General features: G+C 42.3%; 1 protein-coding gene across 2 annotated transcripts in view; it reads right to left on the reverse strand.

Annotated features, from left to right (window-relative positions):
- Positions 1-21,273, reverse strand: part of TCF7L1 (transcription factor 7 like 1) — an 83,074-nt gene extending 61,801 nt beyond the window's left edge. For both annotated transcript variants that reach the window (XM_056860805.1, XM_056860804.1), the window contains exons 1-3: positions 21,049-21,273; positions 19,787-19,850; positions 17,422-17,552 (exon numbers count right to left, since the gene is read on the reverse strand). In XM_056860805.1, coding sequence (XP_056716783.1) covers positions 17,422-17,552; positions 19,787-19,850; positions 21,049-21,273 — 420 coding nt within the window. The remainder of the gene's footprint in view (positions 1-17,421; positions 17,553-19,786; positions 19,851-21,048) is intronic.
- Positions 21,274-25,999: the final 4,726 nt, after the last annotated feature.

The raw sequence follows: 25,999 nt of genomic DNA on the forward strand, positions 1-25,999 counted from the left end.
AAGGAAACATATCCAATAACAGCCCATTCCTGAGCTTTGTGGGCGAAAGTGCTTAGGAGGCGTGGAAGGGCCCGTGCCGGTGTCCATGCCACTTGCGCCACCAGGACTGGCTCGGAGTTGGGGAACTAACCTTGTACTGCTGCAGCGGCACGGCCCTAGGATACTGGCTTGGCCTCCCGCTGGTGTCCTGCCAGTGGAAGTCCTTGCGCTGGCGTCCTGGGGGGTGTTCCCAGGGTATTTTGGGGCAGAGCTGCCAGCAGGCAGCTTCCTAACCTCTTTCAGGCCAGAAATGCCCCCTTCAGTAACAGCAATGCTGCACCAGGTTTTTGTTGGCGCAGAATCACTGTTTGCTATGTCGTTTTCCCCCATTTTTATTTTTAGCCTTAAAAAGCCCTTTTTTCTTCCTGCAGCAGCTACCAAAGCTTTTTTGGAGGTGCCACGGCACTGCTTTGGACAAGCCATCTCCGGCCATGGCAGCTTTGGACTGTAAGCCTTGCCTTAGCTTAATTCGAAACTGACAGAATTGGTGAAAATAATACATACATATTTCTTTGAACAGCTATCTTTTTTTTCTGGCCACTGTAAGTATTGATAGCCAAAAATTGGTTCCATAAAAATATTCCAGCAGTAGAGACCTGGTTATACAGTGATGGCATCAGTTACACTTGCATATCTTCTCCATCTTGCCCACAACGGAGAAAAAGTCGCATGCTTATAAAAGGAACACGATAAATTTGAAATTAAAAAAATACTACAGGATTATTTAGAATGACAGACTTCTGAGATAACTTTTCTTATAGTCTGATGGGTTTTCATCATTATTTTTGTAAACTTGCAACAATTTACTGTCCCATTCCCCTTTTATACTTAGTTTTTTAAACTTGAAAATAATAGATCATCAGATGCCAATCAAGCAGTGATATGAGATTTTTCCATCTCTAAGAAATATAGTAAAATAAGTTGGTCTTTTGTGTATGTCACATTAAATATTTTGAAATGTATAGAAAGACAACAAATATACACATTAAAATGTTGGGAAATTAATAAAGTAAGAAGTACCTCTATTTTTATCTTTACATACAGCATTTACCTGCATGAATATTGCTTCTGTACAAAAAAAATACTGTACTTTGAATGTATATCCTATGACAGTGATGGCGAACCTTTTAGAGACCGAGTGCCCAAACTGCAACCCAAAACCCACTTATTTATCGCCGAGTGCCAATGCGGCAATTTAACCTGAATACTGAGGTTTTAGTTTAGAACAGGGGTGGGGAACCTTTTTTCTGCCAAGGGCCATTTGCATATTTATAACATCGTTCGGGGGCCATACCGGGCGTAGATCTCCTGGTGTGTGTGTGTGGGGGGGAAGCTAGGGTTGCCAGGTCCTCTTCACCACTGGCGGGAGGTTTTGGGGGTGAAGCCTGAGGAGGGCGGGGTTTGGGGAGGAAGACTGCACAGCCATAGAGCCCAATGGCCAAAGTGGCCATTTTCTCCAGGGGAACTGATCTCTATTGGCTGGAGATCAGTTGTAATAGCAGGAGATCTCCAGCCACCACCTGGAGGTTGGCAACCTTAGGGGAGGCTATGCAGAGAAGGCGTGGAGGGTGCCTCAGCTCCCCCAGGTCTTCCCCCTCCTCCCAGGTGGGAAGGCAGCCAGCGGTGGGCCCAGGCAACCAAGGTGCCAGGGGGGCGCAGCTTGCAGCCTGCGGTTGATCTGCAGGGAAGGAAAGAAGGAAGGAAGGAAGGAAGGAAAGAAAGAAGGAAGGAAGGAAAGAATGAAGGACAGAAAGAAGGAAGGAAGCAGGGAAAGAAGGAAGGAAAGAAGGAAAGGAAGGAAGGAAAGAAAGTAGCAAGGAAGGAAGGACAGAAAGAAGGAAAGAAAAGGAAGAAGGAAGGAAGGAAAGAAGCAAGGAAAGAAGGAAGGAAGGAAGGAAGGACAGAAAGAAGGAAGGAAGGAATGAAGGACAGAAAGAAGGAAAGGAGGAAGGAAGGGAAGAAAGGACAGAAAGAAGGAAGGAAGGACAGAAAGAAGTAAGGAAAGAAGGAAGGAAGGAATGAAGGACAGAAAGAAGGAAGGAAGGAAAGAAGGACAGAAAAAAGGAAAGGAGGAAGGAAGGGAAGAAAGGAGGACAGAAAGAAGGAAGGAAGGAATGAAGGACAGAAAGAAGGAAAGAAAGAAGGAAGGAAGGAAAGAATGAAGGACAGAAAGAAGGCAGAAAGGAAGCATGGAAAGGAGAGAGAGAGAGAGAGAGAGAGAGAGAGAGAGAGAGAGAGAGAGAGAGAGAGAGAGAGAGAGAGAGAGAGAGAGAGAGAGAGAGAAAGAAAGAAAAGGAGAGAGAAAAAGAGGGGGGAAAGAGACAGAAAAAGAGGAGAGAAAGAATAGGAGAGTGACAGAAAAAGGAAGAAAAGAGAGAAAAGCCTTCACACACACACACAGCCGGCTCCCTGCGACCGGGCTTCAGCCTTCCCACCTCCCCCCCCCCCCCAAGTCCACAAAAGTCCTCCACCTGATCGGCTCCCACGCGGATCCTCCGGCCCCGGGAGGGAGCGATTGGCTTTTTCCTCTTCTTCCCCCCTCCCTCCCTCCGCGGCGGGCGAGAGAGGTTTCAACCCCTGTGCCGCGCGGCGTGCAGGGACGCTTCGCCTTCCAGGCTTGGGGGAAGCGTCTTCCTCCCTCCCGCCTCCTCTTGCCGATGGCGAGAGGGGGTTTAAAGGGGCCGCAGCGTTCCTGCACGCTGCGGCTTCAGAGAGGGCCGTGCTGCGCTGCGTTTCTCTGGCAGCTGCAGCGGAGCCCAGGCTGGGCCAGGAGCCTTCTTACTCCTCCTCCCAGAGGCTCCGGGGGCTGCTTGAGCGCAAGTCCTGCCGGCCGCCACCGCAGCACCCCCCCCCCCCGCACGGGCCGCTCCCGCTCCCCGGCGCCGCTTCGCAGGCCGCTTGGCTTGGCTGCGCACTGGGCAGAACCGGGGCGGCGGCGGCGGCTCCTCTTGGCCGAGCAGGGGAGGCGCCGCAGGTGGCGGCCCGGCCTTCGGGGGCCTTTTTCAGCGGGCGAGCGGGCAGGCGGGCCCTGAGGGCGACCGCTGCCGGCTCGCCCGCTGTCCCCGCCCCCGTTCTGAAGCGCCTCCCAGTCCGACTTCGGGCGTGAGGAGCCAATCCGGAGTCGCTGCGGACCGCCCGTGGCGCGGGGCCAGGCAAAGCCGCACCTCGACCCCTCGCCTCCAGCCCGGGAAGGGAAGGAAGGCTGCTTCCCCGGGGGGGGGGGAGTGGAGGCGGCCGGGCGCGTGCCGGCAGAGAGGGCCATAGGTTGGCGTGCCATAGGTTCGCCAACACGGTCCTATGACAACTGAACATGTCTTTTATAGCAACAAAACAGTTATGTGGTTTTGCGTACATGTTGATGTAGCTTGCTGGAAAATGTAATATATAGAGAAGCCCTAAGAACTTAAATACTTTTTGCAGCAGACATTTTGATGCACCTATCAAAAAAATTTAAAAAGGGAAATGCCTCAAATCAAGTTGACAGGGTATTGACAGAACATCAGGTAACATTTCAGATACTATTTTCACACTCATTAACATTGCCCCACCTTATCTTACACAGATTGTTGCTTTGTTCAGTGGGATACTTTGCTGTTTACCAATCTGGGGAGGGGTTTCAAGAACAAATTATGGCAAAGTACTTACCTACCTCAGTGTGTTAGTATCCTAATGGTGTTACATCACAAATTCCCAGTCTAAATCAAGCTGTCAGCTAGACTAATTCAGAATGAACAGGCACGACAAATGTAGCATAACCACCCTCCAATGAATATCTAAGCATTAATACCTTCACCAGAAAGTAGCAATGCTGCTTTTGGGTAATGACAGAATGCTCCTTTGAAATGAAAAAGGTCAGCCAAAAAGAAAAAGGTGTGTATCACAAGGAATGCATCCCCTGGATTACTTACTCCAGTTGCTACTCATTCTAGTCTCAACCTGTCCCCTGGAGAGCCAGAGAGCCAGATTTTGATTGTTCTCAATTTAAGATAATAAAAGGTGATGCCCATGTTATTCATCACTTGACATAATCTCTCTGAATAAGATCATGGTTAGCAGAACAATATTACCTTCAAATTAAGCAAGCTAATCTACTTTGGTTGTATGAGAACAAGAGAAAATACCTAACAATGAAAAAGGATTTGGAGAGAATGTAACTTAGAAGTGTGTGAGTAATATAATATTTCCATGCTGCCAAACACCTGGGCTCTCAAACAACACACACCAAATCTCCCTGAGCAATAAATGCAGCTCCCCAATGGAGGATTTTTGTTTACTAAGCTCTTCAATCTATATAATCGACATGGCACTCTTAACTGACAGCAATGATGTCAGTATTTGTAAAATGCCAAAACGAATCCTAATCTTCTTTCCAAAACCTATGTAGGCTAAAAAAACAAGACAAAAAAACAGGTTGCGTATCCGTAGCTGATGTTCTTTGAATGGTTTCTGTGCAGTCAAATGCATATGCAGAGTCATGATTTGAAACATTCAAGGCTTTTAGCTACAAGATCAACTCCCTGTTCAAATCCACACATTTTGCATGCTCAGAGGAGCAACCAGTGTTGTCAAGTTGCTTCCAGTAACCCTATGAATGTATGACCTCCAAAACATCCTCAAATGAATAACCTTGCTCAGGTTTTGCAAACTGAGGGCTGTGGCTTCCTTTATTGAGTCAATCCATCTCATGTTGGGTCTTCCTCTTTTCCTTCCGACTTCAGCTTTTCCTAGCGTTATTGTTTTTTCCAGTGTCTAGGGAGAGTTCAGTCTTGATTTGGTCTAGAGCACACTTATTTGTCTGTGGTATCTGTAAAACTCTCCTCCAACACCACATTTCAAATGAATCAGCTTTCTTCCTGTCAGCTTTCTTCATTGTCCAACTTTCACGTCCATACATGGGGAATACTATGATATGAATTATCTTGGTTGGCAGCAACATACCCTTACACTTAAGGATCTTTCTAGCTCTTTCCAAGTCTCAATCTCCTTCTGATATCTTGGTTTCAGTTTGCTTTCACTATTTCTTGCCAGTAAAGTGGTGTCATCTGTATATCTCAAATTGTTAATGTTCCTTGCACTAATTTTCACTCCACCTTCATATATATATCTAATGCTCCCTTCCTCATGATATGTTCTGCATATAGATTGAACAGACAGGAAGATTGCATTTATTGTTATGGCCATTGGTCAGCACAGAGACAGGAAGATAAAATACATCCTTATCTGACACCTTTGCCAATAGGAAACCATTCTATTTCTCCATATTCTGTCATAACAGTAGCCTCGAATACAAGCTTTGCATCAGAGCAATCAGATCTTTGTCTCTACGTGCCAGTTGCTGGAACACTGCATTCAGACTTCTTATTCTGTCACCTTTTACTTTTGCTTCTTGTCTAACTTTAATAATTTTGAGAGTTTCATCAGTCATCTATTAAGGCTTCTTTTTCTTTTGGCTACAGGAATAGTTTCTGAACATTCCTCCTTGATAATATCCCTGGCTTCCACCCACAGTTCTTTCGGCTCACATTCACTTGAATGCAAATCTGTTCTTTACATGGCCTTTAGACTCCTCAGGTATGCTGTTTAGATTTGTGTTGTGGCACTTGGAATGTTTTGGGGGTTTTCTTCAGCTTTATTCTAATTTTTGATATTAACAATTCATGGTCTATACCACAATCATCTCCTAGTCTTGTTTTAGCAGAGAGAACAGAGCTTCTCCATCGTCTGCTTCCAATTATGTAATTTATCTGATTTTGGTATTGGCCATCTGGTGATGTCTACATATACAATTGTCTGTTCAGTTGCCTGAAACATGTGTTTGCAGTGAACAACTTGTCTTCACAAATTCTATGAGTTGCTCTCCTGCTTCATTTTGTGCTCCTAGCCCAAATTTTACACCAATATTTGATTCTACTTGTTTCCCACTTTTGCTTTCCTATGATTATCAGCATGTCTTGTTTAGGTGGGTGATCAATTTCTTCCTGGACATTTTCAGTGTCTTCCTCTTCAGCATCTGTAGTTGAGGCATAAACTTGAATAAGCTTTTCATGAAGTATGATTGATATTATTTGGTCAAATTTTTAATTATAGCCCTTAACTGCTTATGCACACAGCACAAAGAAAGCATGAGGGGCACCATGTTGGAGATCCCTCTGGAGTTTAGCTTTACTTCTGATAGGAGGTATCATGTATTAATCAGGCCACCACCTATCTCCAAGTAAGAAGACTACACAAGCGAAGTCCCTTTTGTTTTACAAAATTTATGTGGCAGGAAATGATTTCATGTGAATGGATTCACCAATTGACACTGACAATATTAGTTACTAATATCAGTGAATGGATTCACCAATTGACACTGACAATATTAGTTACAAATATCAGCTATCAAACATCAGAATGCCAAAAGGAAAACTTCAGGAAAGGAAAACAGGTGACAAAGTACTAAATGAAACAAAGAGCCAAATACAAGACAAGCTGCAACTAAGAAGAGACATTACAAACAGCAAGGAAGGTTTTTGTGATAACTTTGCAAATAATTGCACAGAAGCGGATAATCTACAGAAACCCTTCACCAGCCCTAATACCACAGCCAACAATTTGTGGTACATCAGCAGAGAAGGAGAGACAGAGACAAATGGACAAAGAGAATGAATTTATTTATTTTTCCATTTGAGAAAAGTCTCCCTTGCCTTATCAATTGAGAGGTTATTCTCAGTGGTAATGTGATAAATACAACTGGCTATTTACAAGCTCATTTTGTAATCATATTAAAAGAAAGGAGAAAGATGCAATAGGCCCATTCCTAGTTGAGAAAGACAGATGTTAGAATAAAAATAAAAAGACTGAATTATTCAGTATATACTTTGGAGGAAGTTAACATTTCTAATAAAGCTTTTAGAGGCTACACTGAAAAAAGTCTAAATAATAACCACAATATGATGCCCTGTAACCAAAAAACAGTATTATTTTAGGGTGTATTAACATAATGTTATTTTTAACATTCAAAAAATAATATTACTATCATATGAATAAGATTGCATGTAGAGTTCTGCATCCATCCACTATCAAGCATCACAGTTCAAGAGGAAGCCACAACACCCAGTTTGTAAGACCTCCCTTTTGGAGGTCACCAATTCATAGGGTCGCCAAAAGTCAGAAGTGACTTGATGGCACTTTTTTAACACACACAAAAATAAGGGGAAAGAACTGGTTTAGCGGTAAGAAAAATAGATAAGGAACAAGTGACAGGTCTGCAATTTGCCACTTAGCTACTTATCCCAGGACAGTTGTTACTCACCCAAGATGAGTGACAAATTGCATGGTTGGGCACAATAAACATCTATTAAGGATGCTTCAGTAAAGGATGCCTTGACTTAAGACAGGAAGTTGAATTACAGGGTTCATTAATCCCTTCTTAGTAATGTGACTAAATGATTAACAAATACAGAATGGTCACATATTTTCTTCTCAGCTCCTCTATTTCCAAAATATCACAATATGTGATGTTGCTGGACTGAGTCCCTCTCCTTTCCTGTGTTTTATCTACTCCCCCATGCTGCATCCAGACCTCTCATTCACCCCCATTTACTTTTTATATTGCCTTCCCCAATCAATCGGTTCCCTAGTAAATCCACCAAAGGTAACACTTTTTTCAGATCTTTTGTCATTTACCTCCATTACTGTGCTGCTTCCAAGCTGTATTTCTCATGGTCCTACTGAGACAGTATGCACTCCACACCCACTACAGTGAAGTAATATGCCCCTTCAGGAAGGCTGCACTGGCTCTCACTCCCAGCTACTAGGAAACAAGCACATAGTCTGCAGGATACTAGAAAAACTAAATTTACTGCAACCCTTTTTGTCCATGGTACTTATTTCAATTATTAGATTTGTGCAGCAAGTAGATTAGCTTCTTGCTAGATTTGGATGGTCAAAAAGGTGCTGACACCATCAGCCTGCATTTCCTTAGAGAGCTGGGTAGAGGGTTGTGTATACATTTATAGTGAGGTAAAGGAAAGAAAGACCACTAGACTACCAGAATTCCAACATGATTGTGACAATTTAGAGGAGTACAACTGGCCATTTCACTCTCTCCCTCTTCTATGCTGCAAAAAAAATTGAATTTGTTTAGAAAGCAGTATACTTAGACATTATGGAGTTGATACTTTAACATTGTTTCCATTTGGTGAACAGTTCCTTCTATATAGTGATATCCATGCATCCAAATCACAGTCTTCAGTTAAAATGGAAGAACTTTCTCAGAGCTCCTTCATTCTGTATTTATTAGGTAAGAAAGCAGCTGCAACTCATCCCAGAAAGCACTTTTTTCACTGCAACAAAGAACTTGGGGTTTATCTCATGCCTGAAGCAGTTACAGCACATATAAGAATGTAACAAAACAAGAACTCCAAATAAGAAACAGACTGTATGCTAGGAAAAAGGCCTCTCTAGAGACAAAGCATTCAGGCTTCTATCTAACCTTCTAAACCTCTTCCAAAAACAAGATATTCAAAGAGCAGAATACACAAAAATTACACAGCCAGCAAATTCAGTAAGGGATTTAATGATCAGTTCCAAGTTCTCCTATTGCAGTGGGTCAAAATAATCCATGCAGTTTATAAATAAGCCCTTCAAATAGACATTTTAGAAGCCCTTGGTTGGTTCAAACTGTCAGCAAAATGCTGCATCTCACAATACTGCCTTGCTATCCATGCCCCATCCTGGGTTGTTGTTTTCTTCTACAGGTAAAGCATCTCTGAGAAACTCTCAGACCTTTCTCTCTTGTTGAAATCCTTCCCAGGCAACAGCAATTCATTCACACATAAGCAAAACACATTTGCTCTGTTTAAAAGTAATTGTTCACATAAGCAACCAGGGTATGTATACATTGACACAGAAAACAAAATCCTTTATCAATTTCACTGCATATGCCAGCAGTTTATTTTTCAGTAACTTGCTATGATGCTCTCAAGTTATTCTAAAACAACAGGGTTTTAGTTAAACTAATTCATGTATTTTAAGGTATGATAGTAATAGATTGTTCTTATACGATAGTTCACTAACAATGCTATCCTAAGCAAAGTTACACCGTTTTAAACCCTCTGTGGACTTAGAAGAGAGTAACTCTGATTAGGACTTACGTGGTTAATTTTTGTATAATCTTTTAAAACAAATAATCAAAGTGAATGGATTCTGCTTTATGCAGACTATTTCTCAAAATCTTCATGTCCTCAAAGCAGCACCTACGGGGATCTGGGTGCTTGAGAAAGACCAAGGAAGGAATCCAGCATATATAATACAAGAGGAAAGCTGAGATATAGGGGGTTACCGCACTTTGTATTCCCAGTGATGTATTAAGAGTTTGAAAATGTTATTAAAAACATCGCTTTAAAAGGGGTTTTGGATACCACGGCTTATAAATGGTTGGAAGACGACTTCACAGCTAAAGGGGCCAAACAAGGTGCGAACAGTATTTTATGTAAATTTTCAAAATACATCGATGGGAATACATAGAAAGTGCGAACAGTATTTTTTTATAACATTTTCAAACTCTTAATATATCGCTGGGAATACAAGTGCGGTAACCCCCATAGTTGCCTAGTTCAGGGGCTACCCACAGATTGGTTTTGGGGTGCCCTAAACAGTGGTTCATGCAAGGAAAACCCATACTAAGAAACACAGGGTTTTTTTTTTTACAGAACAACACACTTCCCTTATTTTCACTTCCCTTAAATATGGACACTATTTTTCTTATTAGGAAACCGCCAAGCAAGTGGAAAATTGGACAATGAAGCCAAAGTGCTAAGCAGTAAAGAAACTTTCAGTTTTCAAAATGCAACACCCTGAAGCTACCCACAAGTTTTTAGTCTATTTCCGTGTGAAAAGGTATGGGCTGCACATGGTTGAAACCTCAAGAAACTATGCAGTACTTCTAGTGATCAGGGGACAAAATGTTTTTGTGCTTAGCGTAACTCTACAAGGTAAGGAAGAGCTCATATTCACATTAGGGGTGTGCATAAAAAAAAATCCAGTATTTTTGAGATTCAGGTTTAATATACAAAGTCCTTCATGGCCTGAACCCATGAGGGTTACCGCATGGCCTGAACCCATGAGGGTTACCCATGAGGGTTACTGCAGTTACCTGCAGGACTACTTCTCCCTTTATTCTCCATGACAGCATTTTTCATCTGAGCAGGGCCTTCCGTTGGTAACCCCCTGCAAATGGGCAAAATCAACAATTGCCTGTATGCATGAATTGGGTTATAGCCCCCCACCTTATGAATGACTTCCCCCTTGAGGTCAGGAAAGTGCCCACTCTCCTGGCATTCCTCAAGCTATGCAGAACTGAACTATGCAGGAGGGATTTTTTTTAACACAGATAATAGGACTACCAGTGCATTCATAAGGCGAGTTACTCTAGTCTTACCCCATTCATTTCAATGGGCTTAGACTGGAGTAACTCTCCTTAGGAATGGTTAATGAAAGATGCTTCAGTAAAGGGATAGGGATTGTATGTAGAGTATATTACTGTGTATAATACATGCTATCTATTGCTGTATGTATGATCCTACTATGTAATTTCTGCATTGTTTAACATGGCACATTAATAATGCTGTTTCAGATTTCAGCAAACTTAATCCCACTGCACTGCTTATTGGATGTCCCATCTTGTTGACTATATTGATTAAAGATTAAAGGAATAAATAATAAAATACTGCAAATGCTTACAACCAGTCATTGTTAGGCAATCCTATTAAAGGACAATGGCTGAAAGAACAATTTCCTGGTGTAGGCTCATCCTTGTATCAACAATATGATAAACCCATGATAAGTATTGTACGGATTACTGTAATTATGCATGCATAAAACACTTTCGCTGAGTGCTTTAAGAATTATACAATAGAATAATAAAATTATGAGCATTTTCATAATAGAAAACTGTACTTTTGCCACCTCCCCCCAATAGTGGGAGAAATGCATTTCAGCTTTCAAAGTGATTTCTAAACCTGTATCTTTCATAGAGCAATAAGAAATGTTATACCTTAAACATCTTGGATTACTAAAATCTTACATTTTTTGTTAAAGAATAATTAACCGGAATAGTGTTATAAGCTGATAAAGACTGCAATCCTGAACATATTTACCAGGAAGTAAATTCTACTGGAGTCATATCTAAATTAATACATTTTGAAACTGGTTGACTTCCATACCTTTGGATTTCTTTTGGCAAAGGGAAAACATGGGTAAAACATACTGGAAGGAGATTGTAGTCATATATTTCCCTACTCTTTCCCTTTTTAGATAATTCCTTGGTCTGAAGCTCAGTGTCACTCCCCCCACCCCACCCCTGTATATAATTACCTGCCCTGAACATTCAATAAATAAACACCTATTTTTAAGGCTTATTTTGTTTTCAGCAACACTGGAAGATAGAAAAACACAGCTGTCATGTATTGGGCAAGACATAGAAGTATTGTTTTTGAAGGATTGGTAGTTACGGTACCAGGTACAACATTGTTTTTCGATGACATAGAAAGTAAATGCCTGAACTGTTTGGCTCAAGATTTACAAATAACCTTCAGTTTAATTTATTTTTTCAGCCACAACCAATACCAAAGTTCAAAGAGATACAGGCAAAAAGTAAAAATGACCACTTCCTTCTTCTCCAAAGTGTCTCTGAAAAGTTGAAGGAAAGCCAAGATTGGCTCTTCGCTTTATAAAAGTAGGAGATGCTCCAGAAGAGCCCATGAGGCATTATTTTAGTATCTTCAGGATTTGGAAACAGCTACATAGGACAATACTGGCTTGAAATATCCCAATATATTGTTATTGGCCCTAGTCTTCATACCAACCATTTTGTGGTGGTACCCACAACCTGTTTTGAAAATTCCTAAAAGTGATCAAAGACTTAACAAGGTTGGGGATCCCTGCTTTAAAACAAGCGTTCTTAATGTATTTAATAAAGGGACAGTATTCACTTTTAAGAATTTGTGAGTGTAGACCTAATTATTAACTCAGCTATTGATTTAAACCAGGTTATTTTACAGGCCACAGCTCTGTTTAAAATAAAACGTTTTAATTAAATCTAATTTTAAATTCTCCTTTAAAAAGTTTGATATTACCTTTTTAAAATAACATAATATATGTACATCTAGCATGTGAAATCTAGCTTGTGAACTTGATCAAGTATTTTTGCCACATTAGATTCTAAAATGTTACAAAAAATGTCTTCATATAACACATTAATATGAAGCATCACTGAATCCAGAAGCACACACACGCACACTCCTAGTCTCTCTCCAGCATGGAGAAGAAAGATCTCTGTAGGCACACTTTCTCATGATTTTTGTCCCATTAAAGGAGAGGAGAGAAAACCTTTTCTGGTTACCGAGGAAATGCTAAGAAGAGCACTAGACTGGCCAGAAGACTTCGTACCTTCATCAATCTGTGACTCTTACAATTTTAGACATATGAATCCATTCATTTTCAAATTCTATAGCTGGCATCTTTGTCTTATGGCAGAATCATCTCTCTTTCCAAACATCCTTAAACGACATTTTCTAAACAATGGTGATTATCACTTCGTTGATGCTGCCCTGGAGTAAGATCTAAATTGGACTACTATTGTATCACAGTGCACATTCTCTCCCTGTAACAACAATAACAGTAGCAGCATTGTAAGACCTTCAAGCAAGAGTCCTACTTATGCCTATATTTTCTTCAACATATGGTGGAGATAAGTTCACCAACCTCTAGGTGGGGGCTGGAGTTCTCCAGACAAGAGATGAGTTCTCCTGGAAGAAATGGAAGCTTTAAAGGACAGACTGTATGATATATCATAGTGTCTAGGAGAAATGGAAGTCCCTCCTCCGGTACTGCCCCCAAATTTGCAGGAATTCCCCAAGCCAGAGAAACCCTAGCTACAGGCCATTCAGAACCAATGTGATGATTCTGTTCTCATGCTAGCGTTGCTGCGTTTGTGAGCCATAAGTCTTAAAATGATTGCTCAGAAGCCTGCTTTATTTCATTGATATAAACACTAAAGTACTTTTGTGTGCATTTCCCTTCCCAGACAGTATTAGGTTCTTAAGTAAATTTTAAATTAATCACTGCCTCAGTGCTCTTTTTCTTGGCTACCAAAACAAGTGGTCATCTATAAAAACTTTGCTAGAGAAGAACGCCATGGCCAACTATCTCCTGTCTCCTAATTTGCCCTTCCTGGGCAAGATGATAAAGTGAGCAGTCACAGATCACCTCCAGATCTTCCTGGATAGCTCATCTGCTCTAGACCCCTTTCAGCCTGGGCTACCAAATGGAGACAGTGCGGATGGCTTTGGTCAATTATCTCCATTTGAATGCAAACAAGGGCTGTTCTTACTAGGTTTATCAGCAGCTTTCAATAGTGTGGACAATACCATCTTATTGAGAAATTTGGAGGTAGAAGTATGGATTAAGGGATGGTCTCTGGACTGAGTTAAATAATTCTTTATAGGCAGGCCTGAGGACTGCTGTTGAAGACCAGTTGTCACCAATGTGGGACTTGCCTGTCTACTCCAGTCATCTTCAGACATCCTGCTTCAGGTGCCCCTATCATCTGAGGCCAGATGGGTGGCAAGCCAAGAATTAGCCTTCTTAGTTGTGGCACCAAGACTTTGGAACTCCTTCCCCAGGAAGATTAGTCTGTCGCCCTCTACTGTTGACTTCCACCAGCAGGTGATGCCTGTTTTGTTCTGTTTGGCATACCCCCAATGACCTCCTCCCTGGCTTTTGGTGTTATGTCTGTTCGTATGTTTTTATTAAATTATATAACTTTATTTTTTTTATGTTGAAATGTTTTAATGTTTGATATTCACCACCTTGAGGACCCTATTTTGGTGGAAAGACAGCAAAGAAATGTCTTCCCCCTTTGCTCAGGCTGCTCAAAAAGCTCTCCAGAATAAGTCTGTTTTGAAAATGTGCTGGAGAACTAAGAGGGTAGATGCTTTCCCAGAAAGGGACAGCTACTGAAAAAGGCTTGAGTTCAGACTGTTGCTGAATGTACCTTAGGGCAAGCAAGGTAATGACAGTAAACCTTGGAAGGACAGAGTGGCAGCGGAGGAACATGCAGAGAGTGGTGGTCCTTCAAGTATGTGGCACCCAGATAATGACGGGCTTTAAAGGTGAGTATCAACACTTTGAATTAGAGCCAGAAACTAATGGAAACCAGAGGTGTCAGAATGAGTGACATATTTCTATCAGCTAGCTCCAGATAATGAACAGGCTGGTACATTTTGCACCAGCTGCAGTTTCCAGAACAACCTCAAGGACAACCCCACGTTTAGATATTACCTTCAAATTACCTCAAGGATGTTACCTGGAGGTTACTAAAAAAAAAAAAAAAAAAGATCAACATGGCCAGATCAGGCATCTTCAAATGAAGAGCCTCCTAGCTAGATATAGCTGGAAAACAGTATTTTTCTAACAGAAGACCAAGCTCCAGAGAGACTCACAAGCTCTTAACAACTTCCAGCAAAGGCCGCATACCATCAATTGTACAAAGAAAAATTCCATTCAAAGCAGTATCCCCTCCAGCTAGCATCACCTCCACCTTATATGGATTTAGCTTCAGTTTATTCTCCCTCAACCACTTGAACGCCACATTCACTATTATGATCAAGTAAATGTAATAGTTAAAACCGTGCTACATATTAACATAGTGACTCCCTATGCCCATTTAAAAATACAGGCAACAATCAGTTGATCATCATAATCAACAATCAGATGATCATCATCATCACCACTATTAAAAACATTCAGATTATAAAACATTTCCCTAGCCTTAGGGACAAAAGCTTCAGAGTAAGCAACAAGATTGGTAATCCTTGATGAGGAAACTGATAGCTGATAAGCTGTTCATGGCGCAACCCAAAGCAGAATAATAGGTTTGGGTTTAGGCATGATAAGCAGAGGAGAAGGGAACTTTTAATGGCCACAGAACACAATGAGCTCCTGAGGGCTGCAGTATTTGCGGAATTGGGAACTGGATCTGGGACTTTTGAGTCTGTGCTTAGAGGGACTCAATTTGCTGTCATTTAAACTGTCTAATGCTAGGTCAATTTGCTTAATCACTTCTTTAAATGGAGGGGAAAGACACAATGTCAAGCCATTAACACCTTTTAAAAGTCTCCCCTTAAATGAGAAAAGCAGTGTGTACAAGATGAAAGAGTGTGTTGCCAGATTTGCACAAATAGCTCAGTGTCAGTAATTATTTTATTCATCAGTTTCCAGGCCAAAATTTACAGTCAAGTGTTAAAACACAATAACATTTCATTTGCATAACATCATTACAAAATTGATTTATCCAACCCTTCCAGAACCAAGGCAAGAAATAAAGTGGAAGACAATTTTCACCTTGAACCACTGATTAAAGAAACATTTTCATTATTTTTCTGAAGAAATTTTTATAACACCCACATTCAACAGTTACAGTATTTTGTTTCTGCAAATTTGCTATATTTGACTATTGTAGATATCTGTCCATATAAAAGTTATACAACAGAGGATAAGCATTTGTGGTTTCTTTGTATTAAAAATGACATTTTTACAAGGAGTTTGCAGTGCACAAACAATACTACACCAACACAGTGCCATTATCTTTTATATTGGATTTACTGAAATGCATTCATTTTGTGCTGTATGAGATCTGTATAATATAAAGAACTATATATCACTGCACTATTAACTTTAAAATGTACTAAAATCAACAATGTAGATTCTAACATTGGTAAATAAAGACACTGGAATCTAGTACTTTGTCTTTGAAAAGTGTTATATAATATTTTCCAAAGCAGTTGATGTACAAACAGCTAAGTCAAAACTGCCCCAGAAATAGGTGTTTGGAACACCAAGACCCATTCTATGTAGGAAACATTATTTGAAACTGCACCTAAATATTACTCCCCACCTCCAAATAACCTACTTTAAATTAGTAACACTGCATTGAGGTCCACAGCTTCTTGTTTGGAACCATTTGTTCACTTTCAGCATGTATGTTATAGTTAAGGCTGGTGCACATGCACTGCTACCAATCTCTTACCACAGTTAATAAACAGTTCAGTAGTGAGCTGCAGACTCATGTACTCAGATCTCTTCTCTTCCATGTAACAGTCTTCCCTCCACTTTAATTAATTGTTCGTGTAGCTGCACCACTACATCTGCACCAATGTTAACCCAGGTTAGCTTCAAACCCTGGTTTCAAACGCAGGTTAAAAACTATGGCTGACTAGTATAAATATGATTAGAATCAGTGCACAGAATATACTACATTATGATTAATGCTGGGTAGACATAAGCATGTGAGCCCACGTGGTCTTTCAACAACAGCTGAAAGAAACTGGGTTACATGAGGCATTTCTCCTGAACCTTCTCTCCCAATAAGGTTAAACCATATATACCTACATGAAGCATTTTATTGGACACAGGCCCATAAAGAACAAGTTGCATCTTGCCTCAGAGTAACACAAATAACATATTCACCAAATTTACCACTCCCCCAAAAAAAGAAATTCCAGAATAAGCACAGACTCTTAGGCCACCACATAATCCAGAAGATCAGTAAAAGTGGGAAAGCTGTCTTTCTGGGAAGTTTGTTCGACATTATCAATTATCTCATTAGGCACTCATGCTAATAAAAGGTTAACCAAGGATCCTTGGAACACAGTTTTTAAAAGCAATTTGTATAACATAATGCACGTGTGTGTGTTAACTGTCTTGAGGATTAATACGTCTACCTTTTTTTTTAGTTGCACATCTAGATGCACATACTAATCCTCCTGGATTTTTAAATGATCAGTGCCTACATATAGAACCAATAAATTATTGGAAATATTTACTTGCTCAATAGCAAGGGTTACTTATCTCTTTGACACAATCCTACTACCTGAATTTTAGATGTATACTTGCTCTCACCTAGCAAGAACTCTCCTCACAAATAAATTAACCCCACAAAAAATTCAATGAAATCCTAACATTTCCTGACCCACTCAATTGTCAGTCGAAGTAGCATATAAACGTTTGAGAAATAAAATTGAAAAGAAACAATAAGGGAAAACCTCACTGATGTGGCAAAGTCTCTTCAATACAGTAAATAATGAAAACTGAAAATTAGTCAGAAATATGTCATAAGATATCAATTTCAAACTCCTTTATCTGAAAGATTGGGATATTTAACATTCCGTTCAACAAGAGCTCCTCTCAGATGATGTTTATAATCTTGAGATATCATCAGTAAAACAGAAACCCCTATCAGGCAAAAGGACATGCATGAACTTCACTCAGCTTAACTTCTCCTTCATAAGATGAAGAACTTCAATCACTTCATATCTCAAATCAAACTAAAGCACTTACTGTGCGAGCACCACTTGGGGACAAGGCTCCATTGGGCAAGTAGGGGCTTCCTAGCTCTGGAATCATCAAGAAGGGATAACTTGGATAGGGAGTCCCTTTAAAAAAACCTCCATCCTGCTGTCTTCTGATTGCTAGAGAAAGGGAAAAAGTCATACTTAGCTGGAGGTACTCTAAGGCTGCAAAGTTACAAAAACTCATGTTAAAAAAGTGCAGAAGAATTTGAGGGACTGAAAAGATGAAATAACTTTCCTTAAGGATAAATAGGGATTAAGAGAATAGGTAGAATTAGAAAGCAGAGAGTAAGGAAAAAATGAATTGTGTGTTTTGCAAAGTGGTTAAAGCTGCATATGACTGGCATTTACCTATTTGCCATCAATACTTTATTTGAACTAAGCACCACAGAATTCACTTGCAAATGCCCGTGCAGAAGGGGCTGTACAGCTACAAAAATTTGTTCAGAAAGATGCTTTGATAAAGAGATAGGGACTATGGACTATACTACTGTGCAAGTCTGTACCAGCTATTGGTATATGATCCTACTGTAATTTTGTATCACTTAATGTATCATATTATAACACTTTGTTTCACTTCTGTTTTAGATTTTTATAATCTAAATTCTATTCCATTGTTTACTGGATGTCTCAGTCTGTTGATTATATTGACTTTCATGGTAAAACCCATCTTGAGTCTCAGTGAGAAAAGTGGACTATAAATAACAAATCAATTGATAGGCTATATTTTGTGTTTTAAGAAATTCCCAATGTGATGTAATACACTTCTACACTTGAAAACACACACAGTAGTGGTAGAATCCAAGTCTGTGTATTAGAAGCAAGTCCTACAGAATTCAATGGGACTTCTGACCACAATTCCAAACAAGAAAAACAAATTTGGTAAGAGCTGGTGCCTGTGGTCAGTAAACACTGCGTCCAAATAACCAAGGAAGTTTAACTTCTTTTTTTCTCCTATAAAGCTATAAATTAATAATATCGGCCTGGTGGACAGGCATGCTGTTAAAAATGTTTTTGTTGGCTATTAACCTCTGTGGACATATTTGCCAATGGACCTGTATGAATTCATCACACTGAATTCAATGAGGTAAACTTGAACTATGGATTAAGAACATATACATGATTACACAATGGTATTTCAAGTTAATTTTCAAGAAATATGCCAATATATGTATCACTTAAGCGCACACATCAGCACTGATACAAACATTTTATAAGCATGCAGTTACAAGGATATCTCAGCAAGGTGCTTAAAAAAGTAAATAAATAGGATACAATTCTTAAAAAAGACTTACTAAGGGAGCAATTCCCCTTGAACTGCCTTTGATTGTACTTAGGAGGACCTAAATCCTTCTATTTCAAAGCTCTAGAAGAGCCCAACTCTGACTAAAACAGAAGTACATATTCTGCAGCTCACAGACAGCCATACTTGCAATTACCATCAACCAAAAGACCCAGTTACTTCCATGCCTGGCATAAGACCTGCAGCTTACCCATTACTCTGAGGGACTGTTTCAAGATAGGAACCAACTACCAACCATTGGCCAAAGATCCTGCCTACTTCTTTGAAAGATGGAACAGATGACACACTGGGGGGCAGTGGTCAGAAGTGCCACAGATGATGTGTGTGTCCTGAGCCATTGAGTATCACTGGTCTAAACTGTAAGTTTATTTAAAATATTTATACCCCACCTTATCTCCAAACACTTAAGATGGCTAACAAATCAGCAATAGTTGCAAGACACAGACATCATAATTATTTTGTGGCACTGCAAGGACTCACAGATGTGGCATAAGCTTCCACGGACTACAGCTCACTTTGTCAGATGAGTACATGGGCTGTAATTCAGAAAAATATACCTGTTAGTATTTAAGGGTGCTATACAAATTGCTTTGGTTTTGCTGGAATCTGTGACTTTTCCTAGGATTCCAAGGATTACTGAAAATAGGTCATTTCAGCAAAACCCACTTCGAAATAGGAAAACCTGCAGCATATTCACATATTCACAAGTAAGTCACACCAAGTTCAATAGAAACTACTCTCCCTAGCAGGGTTGCACAGGATCACAGCCCCAGCTGGGATAACACCAGCATGAAGTCAGCTGCACAGATTTGCAAGTTCAACCAGCCTAAACCAGGCAGCTTCCTCTCTACGCTGGCCAGGATCAGGGCCAAAAGGGGGCAGCAGTAAACCAAAAGGAAGAGGCAGTCGGGTGGATGGGAAGCTCCTCCTCATTCCAGAAATGGGAAGGGGAAACCAGTGGCAGCAGCTGGAGAAATCCAGTAGGAAGAAGATTCCCCCCACTATTTTCTTCTTGTCCCGATTTCTGAGGCGAAAAGGGGAAATCTTTTACCTTCGGATAAAGAGTCCCGGGGCTTCTGGAAGTTTTCCCGAGGTTGCTGAGGCGGCCTCTCTGCCTGTATAAGTGAAGAGGGAAGAGACACAAAAAAAGGGGGGGTTTGAAGTGACTGGGTGGGTAGAAAAACCACCTCCCTCAAATACCAGCCTCTCCTCCTCTCACCCCCCACCCTTTCTCTTCTTTTGACTAACCCACCCCGCCCCCAGCCAAAGTCACCTCGATATGGGACCCACTTTCTTCCCCCGTAGACCACTATAGCTCTCTGGTTTTGCCGCCCCCCTACCTCAGAATCGCAGGCAATTGGTGCACAGGAGGTTCTCGCCTTGGGTTTGCCACTCTCTAAATGCACATTTCCCCCATCCAAATTCTCCAAACTCTGCACGGGGGGCTTATCTTTGAGTTTTGAGAATTCGTATTGGGGGGGGGAATGGGCATCTAGAGAGCGGCAAACCCAAGGGGAGACCCTCCCATGCACCAATGGCCGGAGCCCCCCTCCCTTCGCCCCATAATTTTCACTTCAGGACCCAAGTCGTGGATAAGGGGAAAGTATAACATTAAAATAATGACTTATAAGGATTAGAAAATATCGATACAAAGGAGACACCAGATATTTGTAGGGAGGGAGGAAGTCGATGGGGAAGTCAATTATAATTAATTATATTTAATACTGAAGACATGCACCTAATAATTTTTTAATCTTTTATTGAGTTAAAGATTGGTATATAGGATGTATTGTCAAATGAGATTATTCTATATATATATATGTGTGTGTGTGTGTGTGTGTGTGTGTGTGTGTACACACATACACACACACATATATATATATATATAAAGAACAGAAGTCGTGGCTGCCACCACCATGGACTTTCATTCATTTTGCCCCCACCCCCTTTTAAACCTTTATCTCGGAACAAGAGAGCTCTCTCCCTTCTCTTCACTCGACCCCCCCCCCCTTTAAACATGACCTCCGATTTGGGATCCCCCCCTCCCCCCCTCCATTTGCCGACCCCTTTAAACTTTACCTCAGGACCGGAGACTCCTCCCCACCAAGTCTTAAAACTTTACCCAAGGATCGAAGCCGTCTCCTTCCCCGCCCCCAACCTCACCCATTTCGCGCCCCCCTCCCTCAAACGGGTTGCCTCAGAATCCAGACTTTCGCCCCTCCCCCACCCCACCCCCCCGTCTTAAACTTTACCTCATAACTGGAGCCTCCCCCCTCCCCCCCTCCCCACGGCGTCCCGTTCAAAAACTTTTACCTCAGAGTCGGAGCCTGAGGCGCTGCCGCCGCCGCCGCCGCGGTTCTCCGACTCGTTCACCAGCGACGACTTGAGCTCGTCCAAGTCCCCGTGGGCCGAGCCGCGCCCCCCGGCGCCCTTGTCCTGCTCGTCGCCTTCGTCCTGGAAGGGGATGAGCTCGTCCGGGGCGCCCAAGTCGTCGCTGCCGCTCCCCCCGCCGCCGCCGGGCGACGGCAGCTGAGGCATGGTGCGGCGGGGTCCCGTGGCGGCGGAGGCGGCGGAGGCGGCGGCGACGGGGGGCCGCTCCCCACACCCCGCCTGCCTCAGCCCGGCCTCCCGCCTCAGCCCCGTCCCGCCGCCGAACAAAGTTTTGACACTCGGAGGGAGGGAAGGAAGGGCGGGGAGGGAGAGAGGGAGGAGGCGCCGCCGCCGCCTGGGAAGGGGAGAAGGCGCCTGGGAGCCTCCTCGGCGGCGAGGGAAGGGAATGCCGGAGCGGGATAGGCGGGAAAAGAAGGAGCCGAGACCGGGCCCAGGGAGAGGGAGAGAGCGGAGGAGGAGGAGGAGGGGGGAAGGAGCAGGGAGCCAGCAGGGCGGACGGGAGAGGAGGGGAGCCGGGCGAGGAAGGCTCCGGCGGCGGCCCGGCGGGGTCTCCTGCTTAGCCCACCCGGGGAGGGTCGAGAATGCGAGCGAGGGGCCGGGGGGGGGAGGAGGAGGAAGAGGAGGAGGAGGAGGCGGGGGGGAGGAGCTCCCGCTGCAAAATGACACCCTCAGCCCGTGGGGGGAGGGGGGAGGGAACGCCCCCCCGGCCGCCACAAACAGGGACACCCCCCTCCCCCTCCCACGCACTGTCTGGGGGGAGGGGGAAAGGCACGACCCCCCCTCCCCAGCTAAGCTTCCTGTGGCCTGTTCTCTTTCCCCCCCTCCTCCACTCCCCTCTCCTCTCCCCCCCTCCACTCACCCCCCCTCCACTCACCCCCCCCCAAGTGCAAACCCCTCCCTACGTTTCCCAAATGGAAAACAGGGACATGCTTGTGTGTGCTGTCGAGCCGCACAGCTGGAGTGGCCGCTGGATCCGCCTCCTCCTCCACCCCCCCTTTCCCCAATTCAAGGCTGTTCTGGGGTGGGGAGAATAAAAGTTATACTTTTGCAAAAACTTTTTTTTAAAGAAACACCACTCTCTTCTTCACAGGGCTCTCTCTCTCTCTCTCTCTCTCTCTCTCTCTCTCTCTCTCTCTCGGCATTCCTTTCTCGGATTGTGGATTCCCAGGGAGTTGGTTGAGCCGTACTCTTCCGTAAACTGCGCATAAAGGTCCTGAACCAGAGTTACCCAGGAGTGTAGAAAAGGTGTGAGTCTTGTTTAGGACCGCACTGCCAGCTCGGTAAGCTCCGCACAAAGGTTGCAGCGGACAAGCCTAAACAGGAGTCTCGCTGGGCTTTCAAGACTTGACGAAAGTTTTGTTACCGCATAAGCGTTTGTGGACTACACGCCGCCTCTTTGGATCTATGGGATCTGAAAAACGTTCTTCAGAGGGGTGCTTGATCCGAAGGGGGCTCCTCTAGTCCAGAAATGTTCCTGCTGTGTTGAGCCCTTGAGGTGCCCATAGAGCTCCTGTTGATTTAGTGCTGAGACTGACTAACACGGCTGCCCCATGGAATGGACAAGCCTCTGCGTGTTTACTCAGAAAGTAAGCCCCAGGAGTTTGATAGGTCTTCCTCCTAGGTAAATGTGGGTAACACTTGACAGTAAAACACAACAGGGGTTATTATTTTCAAGTTAGCATGCATAAGATTTCACTGTTAATCTCTGTGGATCTGGTCTTACTTGCTGTAACTCGAAACGCTTTTGTTGATTTTTACTAACTTGAAACACAGTTGGGGGAGCAAGGCACTGGAGTTTTGTGTCCATTTACATGCCTGAGCATCAGGATCCAAATTCATCCACCACTACTCCTCCCCTCAGAAATTTAACTCTTAGTGACCTGCGCCAGTGAAAGAACAAGATTTCTGTTGCAAGCTTTCTGCGCTCACTAACAGATGTCTTTAAAAGAGCCGTGCGCGCACTTCCCAAACAGCAAAATTTGGTCTACTCAGAGCAGATACCAGAAAACCCTGGAGATTATGCAAGTGTTGTGTCTCCTTCCCCTCCCATTTTTCTCAGTTGACTCCTTTCTATCTGGATTTATCTTCTCCCCTTGCTTTGGGGCTTGTGTCTCTGCCAAGTTTATCTTTCCTCCCTTTGCATATGTAGGTGTGTGTGGTATGTCTCCATTAATTTGGGAGCAGCACCCATGATTTTTATCCTCTCCCCCTACAGTTTCTTCAAATGAGCTTAATCTGCATGCCACACCTCCACGCCCAGTTTGGCTGCTATTCACCAAGCTTCCTTCCTTTTCCTGCACAGTTCTCCCTTTCCTGGATAGCCCCAGCTCAGTTCCTTCCACTTCGTCTTGCCATTCCTTTCACTGTGCTAGTCAGACACATTTTCAAAAACTGTTAAATTGCACACCAACAGGACAGATTTCAGAGACTAAGCTCTGCTACACCGACATACCACCAACATACACCAGGCTCTGCTACATTTATTCCTTATAAACTTGTGAATTCTGAAGCTAGCTGGCTTAAATCTAGAACTACCATTTCCTAGCTGGCTTACATCTAAAACCACCATGGTGATGCACACCTAGTACTAGTGTAGGGCTCACATTTCATGTGGGGTTTGTCACTGGGGCAGTGTATGCAGTGGCTCTTTCCCCCCCCCCGCCCCCCAAGTTTTTTTTTGAAGTGGCACTGATTTCTAACCTTGCTGTCGTTTTCTGGACTCATTTGCAAAATAAGTGTAAACTATTTTCCTTCTCTGCAACAGAAAACACAGAAATCTCACATCAACACTGAACAAGTTTATAATTTTTAATCTTTAGCATTTAGATAAATATTGCATTACTGAAAAAGACACTGTTTTTCATGGGCACTGTGCACATTATGCAGAAGCAAACCAAATTTGCCATTGAGCTTTCCAGAATCTCCTCTTCCTACTCACCCTATTTCTCCTCTCTCCTGCTCCCACAACCCACCGGTGAAAGACATGATCCGCCTTTGGGATCCACAACCACTGTGTTAGTGTGTCAGACTAGAACTACGGAGTTCTGGGTTCAAATCCTTAATAACCATGAAAACCACATGAAATCCTTGGGCCAGTCACAACCTGATCTATCTCCAGTGGAGAAAAAGATAACCATGTACAATGCTCTGTGCACCACAGGAGAGGGGAAGAATATAAATTCAGCTATTGCTGCAAAAAACTGGGAGAAAGTAATTAAGGATCCAGGATGTGGCACAACTACTATCTTGAAAAGAAAGCGTTGGATAGAGCAGAGCAATTGGATCTTCCACCTCACTGAACAGGTCCATTGTTCTCAGCATATGATGTGCAGTGGAGGCAAACTAAAAAAAAGTTGTTTCCAGTAAAGAACTGAAGAATTAACAGTTAAGGGTCACAAGGAGCGATAACAGGAATGGAGTCAAGAGTTCCGAATGGATACACAGCCTATGACTCCAAGTTTGAAAACGTGAGTACTGGAAATGTCTTCTCCCACTGAATGTTCATGTTGTGGAAACCACTTTCCCTTTAATAGCATTGTAAAAGTGCGCGTGTGCGCACACACACATGTTGCATTTAGGGAATATCTCTACCACAAGTCAAATTCCATTGTATCTTGGGGTAGAAAATGTCCCATAAAACTTTTTGCTTGTGATAGCAGAAATTATTGTGTCTAACAGTACTGAATCATCCAGGGCTTGAAACACATTTGGCCATGAAACAGAATGTTGCTTTTGTGTAGGTTCACTCCTCCTCTTTTGCATATTGAATAACTCAGATGAGCATAGTTCTTTACAAAGCTATACATTTTTTGAGGGAGAAAAACAACAAAATTTGAACCCAAAATGTTATGTACACTTTTTATGAATTTTAAAGGGAAAAATTAAAATAATCTATATTATTAATTGTTAACATTTTTTTATACTTGGGTTATGTTTCCTGGTGAGATAAATATTCTCCAGGTTGTCAGGGAGGGTCTTAAAGTTATCACAAAGGCTTGTATCTCTCTAGAGCACTTAGAAACAGCTCCCTGGATCAGAGTTTTCTTAATGAACTCCTGAGGGCTTTTTATCCCAATGTAGTGCATGATCTTGTGTAAATATTTTCCCCCAAATCTCAAAATGTATATATTTCTGGCATTTTGGTGGTGGGGAGGGAGTTCTTTTTCATTTACCGAAAGTAAACTGTAAGGGGTAACTGGCTGTATGTTGGAGATGGTGGGGGGGAGATTGTTAGAAGGTTTTAAAATCTATAAAATAATATTACTGCAACTTTTCCAGTTCATCATGCTTGAGAACATGTGACCTTTAGGAATCTAAAGGTTACACAAAGTGTTTTCTGCTTAGAAAAGACATACAGCCCATTCCCGTTCATGATTTATTACTCAGAAGTAAGTCCTATTGAGTTGATGAGATTTGCTCCAAAGTAAGTGCACCAGATTGCAGCAGTACTTATTTTGCTTCTTTTGGTTTTAATTAAAACTCCAAATTTTGAAAATAACCCCTTGGAAGAGCTTTCATATCCAAATGAGATCAAAGAAGTATGTATTTTCAGCATGATACTTGTTTACCTTTGGATAGTTACACATATTATTTATTTAAAATATGTATGTATTGCTTTCTCTGATTAAAAACACTCAAGGTACTTTACACATGTTGCCTTTGTTTGGGTGCTGTCTGACAGGGTTTACTTCACACAAGCAAAATATTTGCCCTTGGCAAACAGGATACCCAGTGTTTGCTAGAACTATCCATTCAAACTGTTCTATGAACGATTTATCAGGCAAGTTTGATAACCATCATATGCTGAAGTGAGTAGAAAATAACTGTTTGCATGAACACATGTTGAACAATGGCACTCATACAACTCGTGTCA

This window comes from Euleptes europaea, chromosome 14, assembly GCF_029931775.1.
Source record: "Euleptes europaea isolate rEulEur1 chromosome 14, rEulEur1.hap1, whole genome shotgun sequence".
NCBI lineage: Eukaryota > Metazoa > Chordata > Lepidosauria > Squamata > Sphaerodactylidae > Euleptes > Euleptes europaea.